The 15,012-nt window shown below is 38.3% G+C and overlaps 1 protein-coding gene across 1 annotated transcript in view; it reads left to right on the top strand.

Moving 5' to 3' along the window:
- The window catches only part of CCDC158 (coiled-coil domain containing 158), a 50,872-nt gene extending 36,433 nt beyond the window's left edge, over nt 1–14,439 (top strand). The window contains exons 9-18 of the mRNA XM_035541663.2: nt 258–726; nt 1,490–1,679; nt 2,702–2,854; nt 3,315–3,427; nt 4,441–4,599; nt 7,009–7,172; nt 9,075–9,142; nt 10,612–10,824; nt 12,995–13,096; nt 14,297–14,439. Coding sequence (XP_035397556.1) covers nt 258–726; nt 1,490–1,679; nt 2,702–2,854; nt 3,315–3,427; nt 4,441–4,599; nt 7,009–7,172; nt 9,075–9,142; nt 10,612–10,824; nt 12,995–13,096; nt 14,297–14,370 — 1,705 coding nt within the window. The 3' untranslated portion in view covers nt 14,371–14,439. The remainder of the gene's footprint in view (nt 1–257; nt 727–1,489; nt 1,680–2,701; nt 2,855–3,314; nt 3,428–4,440; nt 4,600–7,008; nt 7,173–9,074; nt 9,143–10,611; nt 10,825–12,994; nt 13,097–14,296) is intronic.
- Nucleotides 14,440–15,012: the final 573 nt, after the last annotated feature.

Raw genomic sequence — 15,012 nt, 5'->3', positions numbered from 1 at the left:
CAAAACAAAACAACAACAACAAAAAAAACCAGTATTCCAATTAGTACTTTATCAAATGGGGAATGAGTAATGAAAACCAAAAAAACTCATATAGTCATTGTAGATCTGACCACGCTAATGTAATTTTCCTCTGAAACTCACAGATGTTTAAGATGTACTGTAGAAAACCAGAAAGTGACATGAAGTTGTGAAGGTAGAAATAAACATTTCTCGTGGTCACTCCTTTTATTGCTATTATTCAGAGGGCTGCAGTTAAGAAAAAAAATTGAAACCATTGTCAGAATCTCCTCCTTGACTTTCCAACTGGAGTCAACCAAGGAAAGACTCGGTAAAGTTAAAGAAGATCTTAGAGCCAAACAGATGGATTTGGAGACTGCTGAGAGAACAGTGTCAAATCTTACGGCATGTCTGAAGGAGAAGGAAATGGCCCTCGAGGTTACCAATAAGGAAATCAAGAAGCTGCATTCACATGTTGGCAGTAAGATGCAGGAGCTTGAGCACCTAAAGAACAAAGAGGGCCGTTTACACGATGTGCAGTCAGAGGGTGAAACGCTGAAGCTGCAGGTGGTAGAGAAGGAAAGGATTATTGAGATCTTGCAAAAGCAAATTGATACCATGATCCAGGTTGTAGACCAGCAGTATCAAACTGCTGGAGCGATGGAAGTCGAGAAGTCACAGCTATTAAAAGAAATTGGTGACTGGAAACTTCAAGTGCAAGAACATAAGGTCTGTAAATGATGGTGTATTTATGTCTGTAAGACAGTTAATATTTTCTTCTTGTAAATCTGCACCTTGATATTCCAACACTGTCTGGTTTTAAAGTCAATGTGAGACTGCCCTTCGAATCCTAACAGCACTGGAAGAATTGGTGAATAGAGAAGAATAATATGAGCACATTCCCACCAAAAATGAGTATTTCATTGGTGCAAAAGCAGTCTCCAAAAGGCTTGTCACAGCTGGAATGTAACATGCTGTTCTCAGCGATAGAAACGTCCACATGAGTAGCAGAACAAGAAATACAGTGTTACTGAGAAATAGCAGACAGTGAGCACTCAGAGTTCCAAGCTGGGAACACTGTGTATAACTGGCAGTTTCTCAGACAAAAAATATGTGATATGGTAGTCTTACTCAGGTTGGCAGCTTCTGAAAAAAATTTGCTGCAGATAGGGAATTTCATGGACTTCTATAAGAGGACAGTTGAGTATTAAAGAATACGGAGGTAGCGGTGTAAAAGGATGGAAATAATTTTGATATCATACACCTGGTAAGGTTAAACATACTGGAAAGCCATCAGATCAGACTCTGTAGTACCCTTTTTGCGTGGATTAGTCATTTTCACATAATTGCTTTTCTACTCCATTTTTCTTTCATGCTCCAAATTGTTATCTGACAAATGAGAATTAAGGTAATGATGATGTTTTCATATTTTTGTGGTTAATTTATATATACATATATATATATTACACTATTATTATTTTTATATGAGTAGATTGCAAAGGAGGAGGAAGAAGTGAGAATACACAAGTTGGAGGCCACGCTGAGCAAGCTGGAATTGGAAAAGGTTAAGCTTGTAAACACATGCACTGAGAGACTCCATGCAATTAATGATATGAAACTGGAAAAAGACGAACTAATGAGCAAACTGAAAGCCATTCGGATTGAGCTAGCTGGTCTTGCAGGTAGGGAGCTTCAGATTAGCTCAGCTCAGATAGCTGCTAAATTGGGCTAATGTTAAAAATAGAAGGGCAGCTTGCTTAATGGATCCAAATATGGCTGCTGGCACAGCTGAAGGTTCCCTGCCTTCATGGGATGGTCACGTTGCTCAGGGAGTAATGGTTTGGGTTTCTGGTGCAGAATGATGGACGTACAATCTTTATGGCAGTCTCTTGCTACCCTGAGCAAAAAAACTTCCTGACTCTAGAGACCAAAGAAGCAGATCTAGTTAAACATAGTGCAGGAATGTGACCGCTTTTCCCCATGTGTTATTTAAGCAGTATAATGGATCCTTGTAGCCATCTATGGTCAAGTTACAGTAGAACTTATTTCTGTTTTGTTTTGGATGCAATGTTATTTAAAAGCTTATGTCCTGACTCCAAGCACTGTCTTCACAGCAAAAGTATGGGGAAGCAGATCAAGATAATAAAAATTGAAAACCTAAAAAAAGTGAGGTGCTGGACCCAAGCAAGCCACTAAAACTCAGGGAGCTCCTCTGTTAAATCTGCATTGCTGCCTGGCAGGTGTTCACATGCTTTGCTCTCTGCACAACCCTGTACTCTCATAGAATATCCGCTGGTAAAATCTGTTTCTTCACAACCCTGCTCAGTACTCAGCCATACTTCTAAACTCATTAAGTTTTGTAAGAATTAAACAGATACTTCAATCTTACATTGGGGAGCAACCAAAGAACACTTTGGTTTTTGGTGGTGGTGAAACGAGCTTTTAGTAACATAGAGGACGATAAACAACTACTTCTTCCTTTGTAAGCAGTGGATGTTCTTTTGCTTTATGTCTTAGCATCTGAACATCTAATATTCCTCTATGTAATATGAATGTATTCCTCTATGTAATATGAATATCTAATATTCCTCTGTGTAATATCTAATATTCCTCTAAAGGGAGTAGGTGACAGATTGGTAATGTTTGTCTAGAAGAATGATGATTTTTTGTCAGTATATTTTTAATCTTTACTTTAATGCTCTAGAGGGATTTGAAGATTTGAAGAGGGATTGCCAGGATAAAGTCAAGGAAATGGAAAATAATGCGAACAGACTGAAAATGCAGTTGAGATCTTCTCAAGCCCAACTGGAACAGACCAGGAAAGCTCTAAAGACTGTAGAGGGATCTGATGGCCATGGTAATTATGGAATGAACATCCCCAAAATCCCACACATTTGTTTTCTAGCAGGAAGGTTTTTGTAATTATTGATCCTTCAATAGATGTTGTTAATATTATTCCAGATATTTTGTGAAATAAATAAATAACATTGCAGATGAAGACACTTTAATTTTACTGGTTACTTTATATTGTAAAACTGGAGTTGAGTTTCCTCAGCTGATCTTTATGGAGATTTCCAGGGAATACTCTCTTCTTGTCCTGTGCATATAATGGGTCTGGTACCACCACTACCTTTGACAAAACTCCCACTAATCCTAGTGGGTGATTTGCACACGTACATGATTGTAGGATGCCAGTTGAACTTAACTGTTCTAGCATATTGCTGGTAACTGACTTACAGAATCTTTTATCAGAACTCAGAATGCATAACTGATGTTGTTCGTTGAGAATTAACACTTGGGAACCTTGTTCTTTACAGCTATGAAGGTTGCAGTGGGAATGCAAAGGGAGGTCACGGCCAAGAGAGGACAGATAGATGCATTGCAGAGCAAGATTAAGTTATTGGAAGAAGCAATGGCAAATGCAGCTAAGGTCACTAGTGCACCACATAAAAGTTATTAATTATATTTACAGAAGTTTTACTTTGGAGAAGTGCATGGCCAAAATCACAACAGACCCAAGAAGGACCAACGAGAATTTTACCTGATGTAACAGGCACCTTCCGTAGCCTTCTGCTAGCATATGATATATCAGTCAGGGAATATCTCTACCACAAACATCAGCCTTTTGTATAAAGCCAGGTTTTCATTGTCTTTGTTTTCAGGGAAGAAAAAAACAACAACAACAACAAAAAAAAAAAACAGTATAGGTGTCACTGAGTATCAAGCTCTCAGATATCAATTCTTTTTCAAACTTTGCACTAATGTACTCCATATCCTTCTGCGTTTGCCCTACAGTGCTTCCCTTTTTGTCTTCTGAAGCAGTTGTTTGCAGTTGTGTTTGTAAACTCTGTACCTTAATATCTGTCTAGCATATTGAGGTCTTTCTGACATATTATGTGACAAAGAAATCATGTAGTTATCAATAGCTGAAGTTCATGAATGACCATATATGTCTGTTCAATACAATCCGTCCTCCCTGTTTACTGGCTTTGGCTTCTGTGACTTGAATGTTGCTGGCCAGGTGTGGCAGTGGCACCTTGAGGTGTACAATGGTCCACATCGTGTCATTTTAATACTTAGACTGTGATAGATTCCTTGCAGCCTCAAGTTGGAAGAGGTCATAAAAGCAGAAAGCAGAACATCAATCTGCTCATGGATAAAACTCTGGATTCTGAAGCTTAAAATTCCGGTTTCAAAATAGATCTGAAGTTTAAGGATTCAATTTATAAGGGTTCCTCAGAACCAGTAAATTGTACTTTTCTTTTTAAGTCCTCATCTTGTTGAAAGACCTTGTCTTTCTGCGAGATGTAATAACTAAACTTCTGAAAGGGTTAATGCAGATCCTTCAAAGAGCAAAAAATGTGCAGAAAAATAAGTATGTATAATGTTGGTTGTTATAAATTCTTGAATTGTACTTAGTTGTCCTCCTTTCCTTAAATTCAGGAAACGCATTACCTCAGAGAAGAGAATAGTAAACTAAGTCAGGAACTGAGCTGTATCGCAACAGGAAATAACAAGATTGCTGGGCAACTAGAGATCCTGAGATCACAAGAGAAATGTCTCAAAGAAAAACTATCTAAGATGGAGACAGCCCTTGATAAGGTAGCTTAATACAGCTTTCAGTGAGACTGCTGAGTGCTGTCTGGTACAGTCATGTGGGAGGAGGTGTCTGACCTTTTGCCTAGGTTGCGTTTATTTTGTCCTATTCACCTGTCCTCTAAGGTACTTACCTGAAGAAATAATTGTAGTTAAGACTGTCTTTTGTTTTGTTTTGTTTTTCTCTTAAAAGTCTTCTGTTTTCCTAAGAGGCAAATAATAACTGCAGGGAATTTAAATCAGATTGACCTTCCAGGCAGTAGCACTGTCTCTTGCATGGCTCCTTTCCTTGACTGTCCTGTAAGAGAGGCCTGTTGATTTGTACCAGGGCTCCACTGGAACCAAGCATGGGCACGCACTGACTCAACGTAGTTGGCTGGGCTCAGTATTTTCTGGGGCCTGAGTAAGCCAGCTGTGTGTCCCTCAGGTGAGGGGACTTTTTAAACATAGGTTGTTACATTTGCCTTTTTTATTTGGGCATTCTGTTGCTGACCTATCTGCCTCTTAAGGCTATGTTCTACATTTTGGTCTGGCTAACATGTAGGTCCAAGCTGTCTTACAGGTGAGCTGCTGCTCCTCCAGAAGGAAGAGTAATTTTCAGGTGCTCAGAGTTCTGGCTCTTTAGGATGCAAATTTCCACGTAAGGTGTTTTTTTCAAACGGGAGAAAAAAGCATACAAGAGATGTGGGATAGTTTAGTATTGTGGTAGCCCTGAGATGTCCTCCACTAGAGAGAATCCTGAGCATATGTTAAAATTCTGAAAACAATGAAGTGATCACTGTTGTATCCAGTTATAATAGATACTAGAAAGCGTTTTGAGAATTGAGTGCTGCATATTGTGAAAGCTGTGACTAAAAGTGATCTGCTGTTGCTTAGGGCTTGCTGTCTGGTACCTGCTTCTTGTGCTTGGCACATGATTAATGTTCTTCCATAGGAGCTGCAGGGCCCAGGGTACTCGTCAGCTTCTGCTTCAGGCAAGCCACAGCACGTGGTGCCTCTTCCCCACCTGTACTCCACTGCTATGCCACTTTCCCTGAACTTGGCCAGCTGTACCCCTCACATGAGTACCTGATTCATAGAGTGAAAGTGTACTGACACAAGGATGTTCCAAAGATTAAAAATAACATGGAGATCCTGAACGGGAAAGCATCCCCTACAAACATCCAAGAGCAGATTCTTAGCACCAAAGACAAAATCATTGTTTATAGCTTCTCATTCATTGTGGAGTCTCAGATTTTATTTCTTTCTGCTTATGAAATACATGAAAAAAACAACCAGACAATAAAAAAAACCACTATAGATTGTAATGGCAGTTTATCTTACTTGCATCACCAATAACTTCATTTTTTACTTTTTTGTTTGATGGTACTTGTCAACCACGTATATTTGGTAGTGAAAATAGACTTGTACATAGTTCCTGATACATTTTACCATCTGATTGACCTTCTAAAAGTTACTGCTTGTCATACTTAAATCTTTCTCCAAGCTGGATTTCACTGATTTTTGACCAAATTTATCCTAGTAGATAAAACACCGCCCTTACTTCTTTTTGGGCTTGTACATTTACATTAGATTTAAATTGGATTATAGTGCTATTTTGATTTTTCATTATAGAAAACATCAACTCAAATCGATTTTGAGGAAAAAAATCTTTTGCTATTTTTTGTATAGATTTTGTATAATTGTCCAAAATGGACCTGATGTTTTTCAATAAAAATGCATCAGCAAATAGTGCCAGTTCCATGCACAAACGAAGGTTAAGTTGGTGGGAGCAATGCTTTGAGTATGTAATGTGCTGAGTACTCTGGAAAATGCAGTTCTTCATAGGAAGGAATGGTTTCATTTGAATGATGTTGCACTTCATCTCAGAGTAGGGCTGTGACAGTCAAGTAGTTCATAATTGCAGACAATTCAGCTGTTAGAGAAATAAGTGCCTAGAAAGCACCCTGAGATACTAGTATTACTACCTTCCAAGCTGATTGCTCTCTGTACAGTAAGATCTGGAATCACAGGTTAAAAAGGTAACAGGGTTGTCTTGAAAAAGCTTGTGGTTGTGTGGGAAAAAAATACTCTTTATAATAAAAAGCTTATTTTTTGTTTTTGACCTTGGGACAATAGTAGTAACCTTTTTACAATGTTTATTTAAAACATAGTTATGTCAGCTATGTTCTCCTTTAATTTTATTTTATTTCTTTACATATTTTGGTCAGATAACTTTCCAGAGTGTAGTCACATTTAGAAAGTGTTTTGACAGTTTTCAAGTTATCATGATCTAGCCTCCACTACTTTTTAATTAGAACTACCAAAACCCACTTTTTTCTAACTGGTAAGACAAGAAAAATGTGACTTTGGATGAGTTTTGAAAAGTTGTGTGTCTTTATTAAAATGCATTGTAACAGAATGATTTTATTTCAGATGCTTTCCAAGCTAAGCATTTTGAAGGAGGAACCACTGCAGGACTTAAAGAGGACTCCTCAAGAATTAACAAGCTCAGATGATAACATCTCCTCTGTAGATCTTGGCAAGAATGACAGCGATGGTGGGAAAACATCACCTTTAGCAACCATAAGGAACACTGTGTAAGAGCAGTAAACTGTTACTTCTGTCATGTGTGGTATACCTCTGTTGTCTTCTAAAACTAGAATTTGGACATTCATGTATTTTGGGAGCCGTATAGGATATCTTTGTGCAAGAAAGGTAGTCCTAGGAATAAAGGTGAGATGGCTAAAAGCTTCCACCGCTTCTGTTGTTTGCCTGGTTCCTCAGATCCATCAGATGGCAGGGAAATAGGAAGTGACTACGCCATTTACCTTTATTGCTTTCTTTTGGGCATTTGTGTTTTTATTTTCACGTAGATTTCCTTCTTTCTCTTCTTTCTTGGTTTTAAACAAGTGAGAATGACTGCTAAAAGGCATTCAGCACTTCAGCCTTTTTTGTAAAGAAAAAGGTGACGATATCCCCCATAGAACAAATTTCCTTTTAAATAAATATTTTGTTAATTAAATAGTGGACTTCCACCAAAAGAAACACAAATGGTAAGTGGAAAGCTGGAACAAGATGCCTCAAGGTAGCTTTTGCAGAGGAGAGATGTTATTGATTATCTCCTATGAAAATTGAGATGAAGCTTGATTTTTGTTTTTATTTCTATTTTTACTTTCATTCTCAGTGCCTTAGTTAAGAGTTGTGCTGTATCCGAAGTTACCATATCAGAACAAGATGTCAAACAGCAAGTATTTAGGGACAAGAAAAACTTGTTTTTTTGTCTATTCACAACTTGAGGTTGTTGCAAAAAACCTGACAGAGGAAGAAGGTTTTACATGATAAAGATAGCACTTTGTATGCTTGAAGCAGGCTTAGCAGGGTGTATTTGGCATAGATACAGGTACGACAGCAGAGCTGCTGGAGGAAAGGGAGCATTTCTACAAAAGGTCAACACTAAGTTCAGCAGGATTTCACTTCTTTGGAACACTTCTAAGTGTCTCTCAATGCCAGTACTTAAAGTCATTCTGTCTGTTGCTTGGATATAAATCAGTGATCTGTTTCGTTCTCTCATCAAATATCGCTGTACTCTAAGAATGTACTGTGCCTGAGAAAATGCATAGGACAAAACTGGAAAAGGCATGAATATATGATGGTACTTATCTAATGTCGTTAGGTGAAATATAGGCTAGAAAGCACATTCCTAATAAGTGGAAGCTGGTTTGAAGAAGCTAGATCGAAGCTCTGTCATGTGGGTAACAAGAAAGAAGATAACAGTGGCAGTAGTTGTCAAAATTAAAAGTTTGTTATATGTTTTTCCATTTCCATGACTACACGTTATTTGTACAAAATGTAGTCCTTTATTTCCCAAAGATAGCCCTTAGTTCAGTGATCTAAATTCACTACCACTCTAATAGACTTTCAGTGAACGTGTGTAACAATTTTACTATTATTTTTCTTCACCCTTAGGATATAGCTGTGTGCAACTTTACTCTGCTTAAAAAAACACCTCATCTTCTAAAAAAGTAAAATGTAGCAAACCTAATAGCAAGGCTTTTGCTGTGACATTGACAGCCCTATGTCTTTTCCATGCGGGGAGGCTCCAACTATAGACTCTGCCACTGAAAGCAGCATGGAACAGGATTCTTTTGTCCAGTGAGAAGTGATCTCACTTAGCTGAGCTACCTGCTTCTCAAAGTACTCATTCAAAGTTCATTTTCTAAGGCTTTTTTAAAACTGCATTAGTTGTGAGCATGTTTCTTTTGTTTTATTCATAATGCTAAAAGCTTCCTGGGAACTACAAAACAAAGCTGTGATGTTTCTTTCATCCCTCTAAGAGCTCTGGAACATAATTGCATTGTTTGCCTTTAATATACATGTAGAAGAGGTGGGGATTACATATGAGAACTTTATGTTCTCACTGTGGAGGCTAGCTAGCATTATGAAAACGTAGCACAATATTTACAGAATATTGCAAGTTTTTGGCATCATCTTGCTTGCAGGGATCCTTTATGCTTACGAACTGCAGACCTTCAATCCCAAGGCACGACCCAGCCCTTCACATCCCCTGGTAAGTTTTCAATGGCTGCATTTGAGGATGAGTGCTCCATGTGGATGTGGAACTGGAACGTTACCAAGTATTATTCAGAAAAACAAACACACACACCTTGCTGCAAAATCCGTGTTTTGTTGCAAACAAGCTCCATGGAGGCTGATACCAGAACACTTAAAATGGGTTTCTTCTGTGACAGTTATTCATGAATAGCAATAGCCTTGTGTAATTAGTACGGATAATACTTTCAAATTTTGGTGCCTAAGTTTAGGCCTTTAAGAGCCTGTATTCTGTATTCAAGTATCTAAATATTGATATGCTTTTGAGAGGGATCAAGTCATTGAGGATTCCCTTGATTTTATTGAAAGTGCTGCATGGTCAGTACCTTTTAAAATGCAGTGACATTAATTTAGTAACCTAAATAGGAATATTAAGGGTATGGCTTTGAGCATCGAGGTTGGAAGATAGTAGGCTAAGCCACCTTCTCTTTTACTGCGCATAGATTTTACATTCTGTGAATTTTCTGTGATAATTGCCTACAGATGCTGAAAATTTGTTCTCTCTTAGTATTTAGGTCAATGTTGTTTTTTTTTTTTCAGAGACAGTTAGATCTCCTCTGTCTGTCCTGAGGAGTAACTGGTATGAATCTTCTTTTTAAACTTCTAAATAGTATAGTAAGTAGATACTGTCAGCATTCTATTAAACCATCTACAACATCCAGGGATTTCCCTAGCTTCCAAAATACCTACAGGTATCACTTTTTACATAGAAGACTCTCCAGTCTTCTGGAGAGTAGTTGAAGGAGGGCATTTTGTGAGAAAACCCCAGAATTCTTTTCAAGATGTCCCAGGAGGAGAGTTAGGAGTAAGGAAACAGACTATGGGAAGAAACAGAGAAGATTTGTAGCAAGTCTTCCCCTCATTAGTTGCATGTGACCTTTATTTACACATACTCAGTGTATCATACACATGACAATATGTTGCTTGATCTGCTGATTGCATGTTTCTGTGTATAGCTCGCCTCTTTCCTTATGACTCTCTTTCTGCCAGGAATTTGAAGCATATCAATCATTTCATGCAAAGGAGGGAAATGGCAGACCTGTGTATACAACATTATCTTTTCTGTTTGTTTATATCTAAGTGATGTTAACAGTAACATGTGAAGGGAACCAGGTAGCTGGCACCTGTGATATTGCCATTAGGCTTTGCTGGAAGTGAACCTTAAGTGAGTAGCCAGCAGAAAAAAGCAGGCACTACTTTCTCTGAGGAAGGTTTCCTGGCCATTTTGCATGACGATCGATTTAACAGTAGCAAGCATGTTTTTGCAACAAGGCTATAGTCTCCTGCTAGCTTGCCTACTGGTGGAAGGGATCACAGCATGCATAAAGGGAACCCATGCCTTTAATTGTTACAGAGACAGCGTAAACACTGGGAACAGGGTTGGTGTTTAGGTGTGTTCTTACTGCTCTTTGCTTGGCCGTCTCCTAGAAGGTGCATCCATCTTCTCAGCAGCTCCACGTTACACATCCAGACCTAAGAAGGTCTGTCCAGCCAAGAGGTGCAGAGAAAGGTCTCCGGTACACTTGCTGTTAACTGCTCCACCAGACGATCTTGCAGCTGGCCCCAGCACCTCACCAGAGCACAGACCCTCTGTGAGGAAGAGTGATTCTCCAGACGTTGCAGCCACAGTCCCCTGGATAAGTAAGTCCAGTCCCATTTACTGATCCAAAGATCTTGGCTGGGTCTCTTCCCAGCCAGTACAGTGAGTGAGTTACAAACAGCAGGTTAAATTCTGCTCCTATTATTCTGTAAAAACCTGTGGAGTCCCACCATCGTTCACTGATCCAGTCGTTGGCGATTTATGATTGTGGTACCTTTACTTAATACTGCATTTGTTTTTTTAATATATGTTTGTAATGCGTAGCTAACAGAACCCAGTCACGTTGCCAAACATACACACCGGTGTTTCTGAAGTGTACAGGGCTGATACAGGATTGATCTTGATCTTGATCTGTTGTTCCAGAAAGTGTAACTACAGCTTGCAAATTTATTGAAAGATAACTTATCAGTGTTCATTTTAAAACACAGGAGTTCTTGCCCACTTACCTGAAACTGCTCTGTTTTTGCTTGCATCAGACTGCCTTTGATACAAGGTAGAGGCGTCTATCTCGTGAAAGCTAAGCTCTGTTACAGATGTGTTTAAGTAGAGGTGTTTTTTCTGCGATGAATGAATTGTGAGTAAAATATAGCAGCTAATCAATGTGCTATAAAAAGGGAAGAGAACATACATGCCACATGCCACTAAGTCTAAGAACCAGTGAACTTCTTTATTCAGGTAAATATGTAGCATGTAGGGTTGCTTAATATTTGCAATAACAGGCAACAAAGTTGTCTATTACTCATATTTTTCATAGTCGATACTCTCTCTGTAACACATCTAAAAATGTTCTGGGGTTTACTGAAAATACTGATGTAAGACTGTGTCTTTGTAGCCTTTAAGTGGTAGAAAAATAAGTTTTCCAGAACCACAAAATGTGTGAGGATGATGAGCATTCCAGGTAGTCTGGATGAGCCAGGCTGTCGGGTCTGCTTTATTATTTCACTTTGCAGAAAGACCCCAATGTGAGTAGGTACAAAAGGAAAAGCAGGTAAGCTACTGACTTTTCACATGATACTTAATTACCAAATAACTTTTAAAAAAAAATTTTCTCTTCCTCTTTCTTAAAATCTGAAAATAACCACTTCTATTAGCAGGCAAATAAGCACTGCAGGTTGCAGTGTAATAGAAATGTAGCCCACCTAGCTCTAAGCTAGTTGTAGTACAGGCAGAAATCTAACCAAAAGAGACTAATTTGTCTTGCTTCTCATCTGGAAATTGTTTTTTCTGTATTTTCAGTGTAACTGTAGCATGTTTGTGTTGCACTGCTATCACATAAATGCAAGCTTCTTGGTTACTTCATTTTTCAGTACTTTGAAAACATCAGGATCCTCTCTCTGTCTGTAGAAAGGTGTCTAAAAGAGCTGGGCTGAGCAATCAGCCTGACTGGAACATGAACAGTATTGCTCATTGACCTTTGCTTTGCTGGCTGGCTGTGCAAAAACGAAGTGTGTATTTGTTAGCTCACCTGTATTTTCAGTGCATATCTAACAACTAAGAAATGCCTGTTCATAAGCAGAGTGCAAAGGTGTGTGGCATTTCCCAGTCTACGTGCTGCACTGGCCAAATGGGTACCTGCAAATTTCTGTAGCTGTAGAGCAGCACAACCTTCCTCTTTAGTGTGTCTCAGCTCTGGATTTCATTTGTTTTAGGGAATGTAAGCATAATGCCAGGCTTTGTGGTATGGTTATCTCCACAACTATGATTGGAATTGAACTCCAAATTGTTTCTATGTAGACCGTGGGAGATCTAGCAAGTCAAAGTCACAGCCATGACTTTCAGTCAGTTGCCAATCAATGCTCAGTTTATTCCTTATTTCAGTAAGTTGCATCTTTCTGTACCTTAGTTTTCCCATTGGTAAAATGAAAATGACACTACTACTTTCCTTTGAGCAATCACTGTAAATTTACTGGCAAAGTGTTATTTGTAAGCTGTGGGCATAAATATTACTTAAGTAACATAAATCATTTTTTTCCCATACCCAAGCACGTTTATAGGCAATCTAGAAATTCAGTTGCATTCTCCCTTGAACAGAAATGCGATAAAATATAAAATTCTTTTAATAACCTTGCCTTCTCACTCATTTTCTTTGCTACTGGAAATTTTGTTTGACATTTTCTAGGAACTTTACTTTAGATGGAATGATTAAATAATTTATCTTACGATGACTTTTTTATTTTGTCATAACATGCCGACAAGTAATTTTTTCAATAGCTTCTCAGTCTCTGGAAACTAGTGAGAACACATCTAAGAAGCTACAGAACAAGATGGAAAGCCTGCAGAACCAGGTGGAAACGTTACAGAGAAAAAGCCAAGGTGCCAGTATTTACCAAATATATTCCTATTTTATTTAAAATACACTCCCCAGAAACTGTGTTACCTGCCAAAGCACTACCTGTGTTTCTGTGTTTTACATGATGTCAGTTTATTTGTTAATGTTTTACCAGTACCCACTTCTACTTTATCCTGCTCCTCGGAGAGTAATTAGATTAACTACACAATGCATTGTTTCTCAGCCCCTTAACTCTTAATAAGCTTCAAGATCCTTAACATTTCAAACATGGCAGCTGGTCAGGGGTGGCTTCATGTGCTATCATGTCAAATTAAATTTTTAGAGAGCTGATGACTCTTATAGAGACTGGATGATACTGTGACAGCAATTGACTCCAAAAACATAGCTTCCCAGCAGTGGTCTTACAAGCATATCCTTTCCTCCTCAACACTTTTTTTTTTTTTTTTTAATCTGAGATGACCACAGTCGTAGACAACTTTTTTGAACTGTTCTTGCTCCCTTTGAAGTCACTGATAAGACTACCGTGAACCCTGCCTGCGATGGCAGAATGCTATATGAGATGGAATATCTTTTCTCTGCACTTTTTCTGAATTCACATTCCAATAACTCCACCTTTTCTCTTTTAAGTCTCCTTACATGGCTATGGGAAACAATTATTTCCATACATCATACAGTTCACACATCAAGGACATTCAAGTAACCTGATTTGCTTAAAAAATGATCATAAATAAAGTATAAGGTAATTGTTCTCATTTTTATTCTTGGCCATTGCTAACATCTTCAGGTAGTCTGTTTTCTGTACGCTACATAAAAATCTATATACAAATCTGTAATGTGTCAACTGTAAGTATATCAAAGAGATTATTTTAAAAAAAAAGTCTTTTATATGCACAATAAGTAAACTTGTTGTCATGAGAGCTGGGCTGGACATTAATTTAATGTTGCCCTGTAAAAGAGATTCTAAAATCAGTAGCATTTTTCCACTACTCTACCATTTGGCACTTAGACACCAGAAAGCAGATTACGTGGTGTCTGTTCACAACTAGGTCCATCTTTACTGCATCTGAAGAAGTGCAAATCAAAGTTGTACTTAGAAGGGCATGATAAATGCAAAGTGTAACATGTGGGAGGATATTACAAAGCTTGAGGAGTCTGCACCTGAGGTGTCAATCATTTTAACATAAGCTGGTGTTCAGATAATCTGTTCCTTTTGCTATTTTCAGCTATGTCATCAATGATCAGAACTCAGGAAACGAAGACAGAGAAAGCAAAGGAAAAGGAGAAGCTGTCAAAGTGAAGACTTGTGTGCATTAGTGATTACTTTCACGTATGTATGTTGTGTTTAAAATAAACTGTGATAATAAGGGTTCTCATAGTTTCGCAATTCTTGCCTTGAACCAGGACATTCTTTACAGGTTTTTACTTTTAAATGAATGGGAAATACAGAGGAGTAAACACATCCAAATAATATCTAAATAAAGACTTTCACTGGCACACATTGTCAGTAGCTATGTGCTGTGGGTGACGCTGGCCACAGGGCATTGCTGATTGCTTCAAGTTCCAGTAAGGGCTTTCTTCCACGTGTTCTGGATCTTGCACATGATTTTGGGTCCTTTTTTTAGAAATTTAGTTTTGAAGTGTTATGTATTCCACATTCTAAAAGAAATCCTTTTCCCCCGTGCTTTGTGTTACTAGTTCAGTAAGTTCCAATTCATGTGGATGTCCCAGAGCTACCGAGTATTTCCAGTTCAAGCAGGAAACCTGGATGTGGCTCCTGTTAACACTGAGATATCAAAATGTTTTGAACCACATGCTTACAACTGCAAGACTGAACAGATTTCATCCTATACCATAATTCCTTCAAGCAAAATGGACTCGTCAAATGGTATTTTTGGTGTAATTTTCGTTACATGTTATCATCCTTGGTTTGATTTGTAGT

Source organism: Cygnus atratus, chromosome 4 (assembly GCF_013377495.2).
Source record: "Cygnus atratus isolate AKBS03 ecotype Queensland, Australia chromosome 4, CAtr_DNAZoo_HiC_assembly, whole genome shotgun sequence".
In the NCBI taxonomy this organism is placed as follows: Eukaryota; Metazoa; Chordata; class Aves; order Anseriformes; family Anatidae; genus Cygnus; species Cygnus atratus.
The sequence above is the reverse complement of the archived record's forward strand: the minus strand, read 5'-3'. Positions and strand labels throughout refer to the sequence as shown.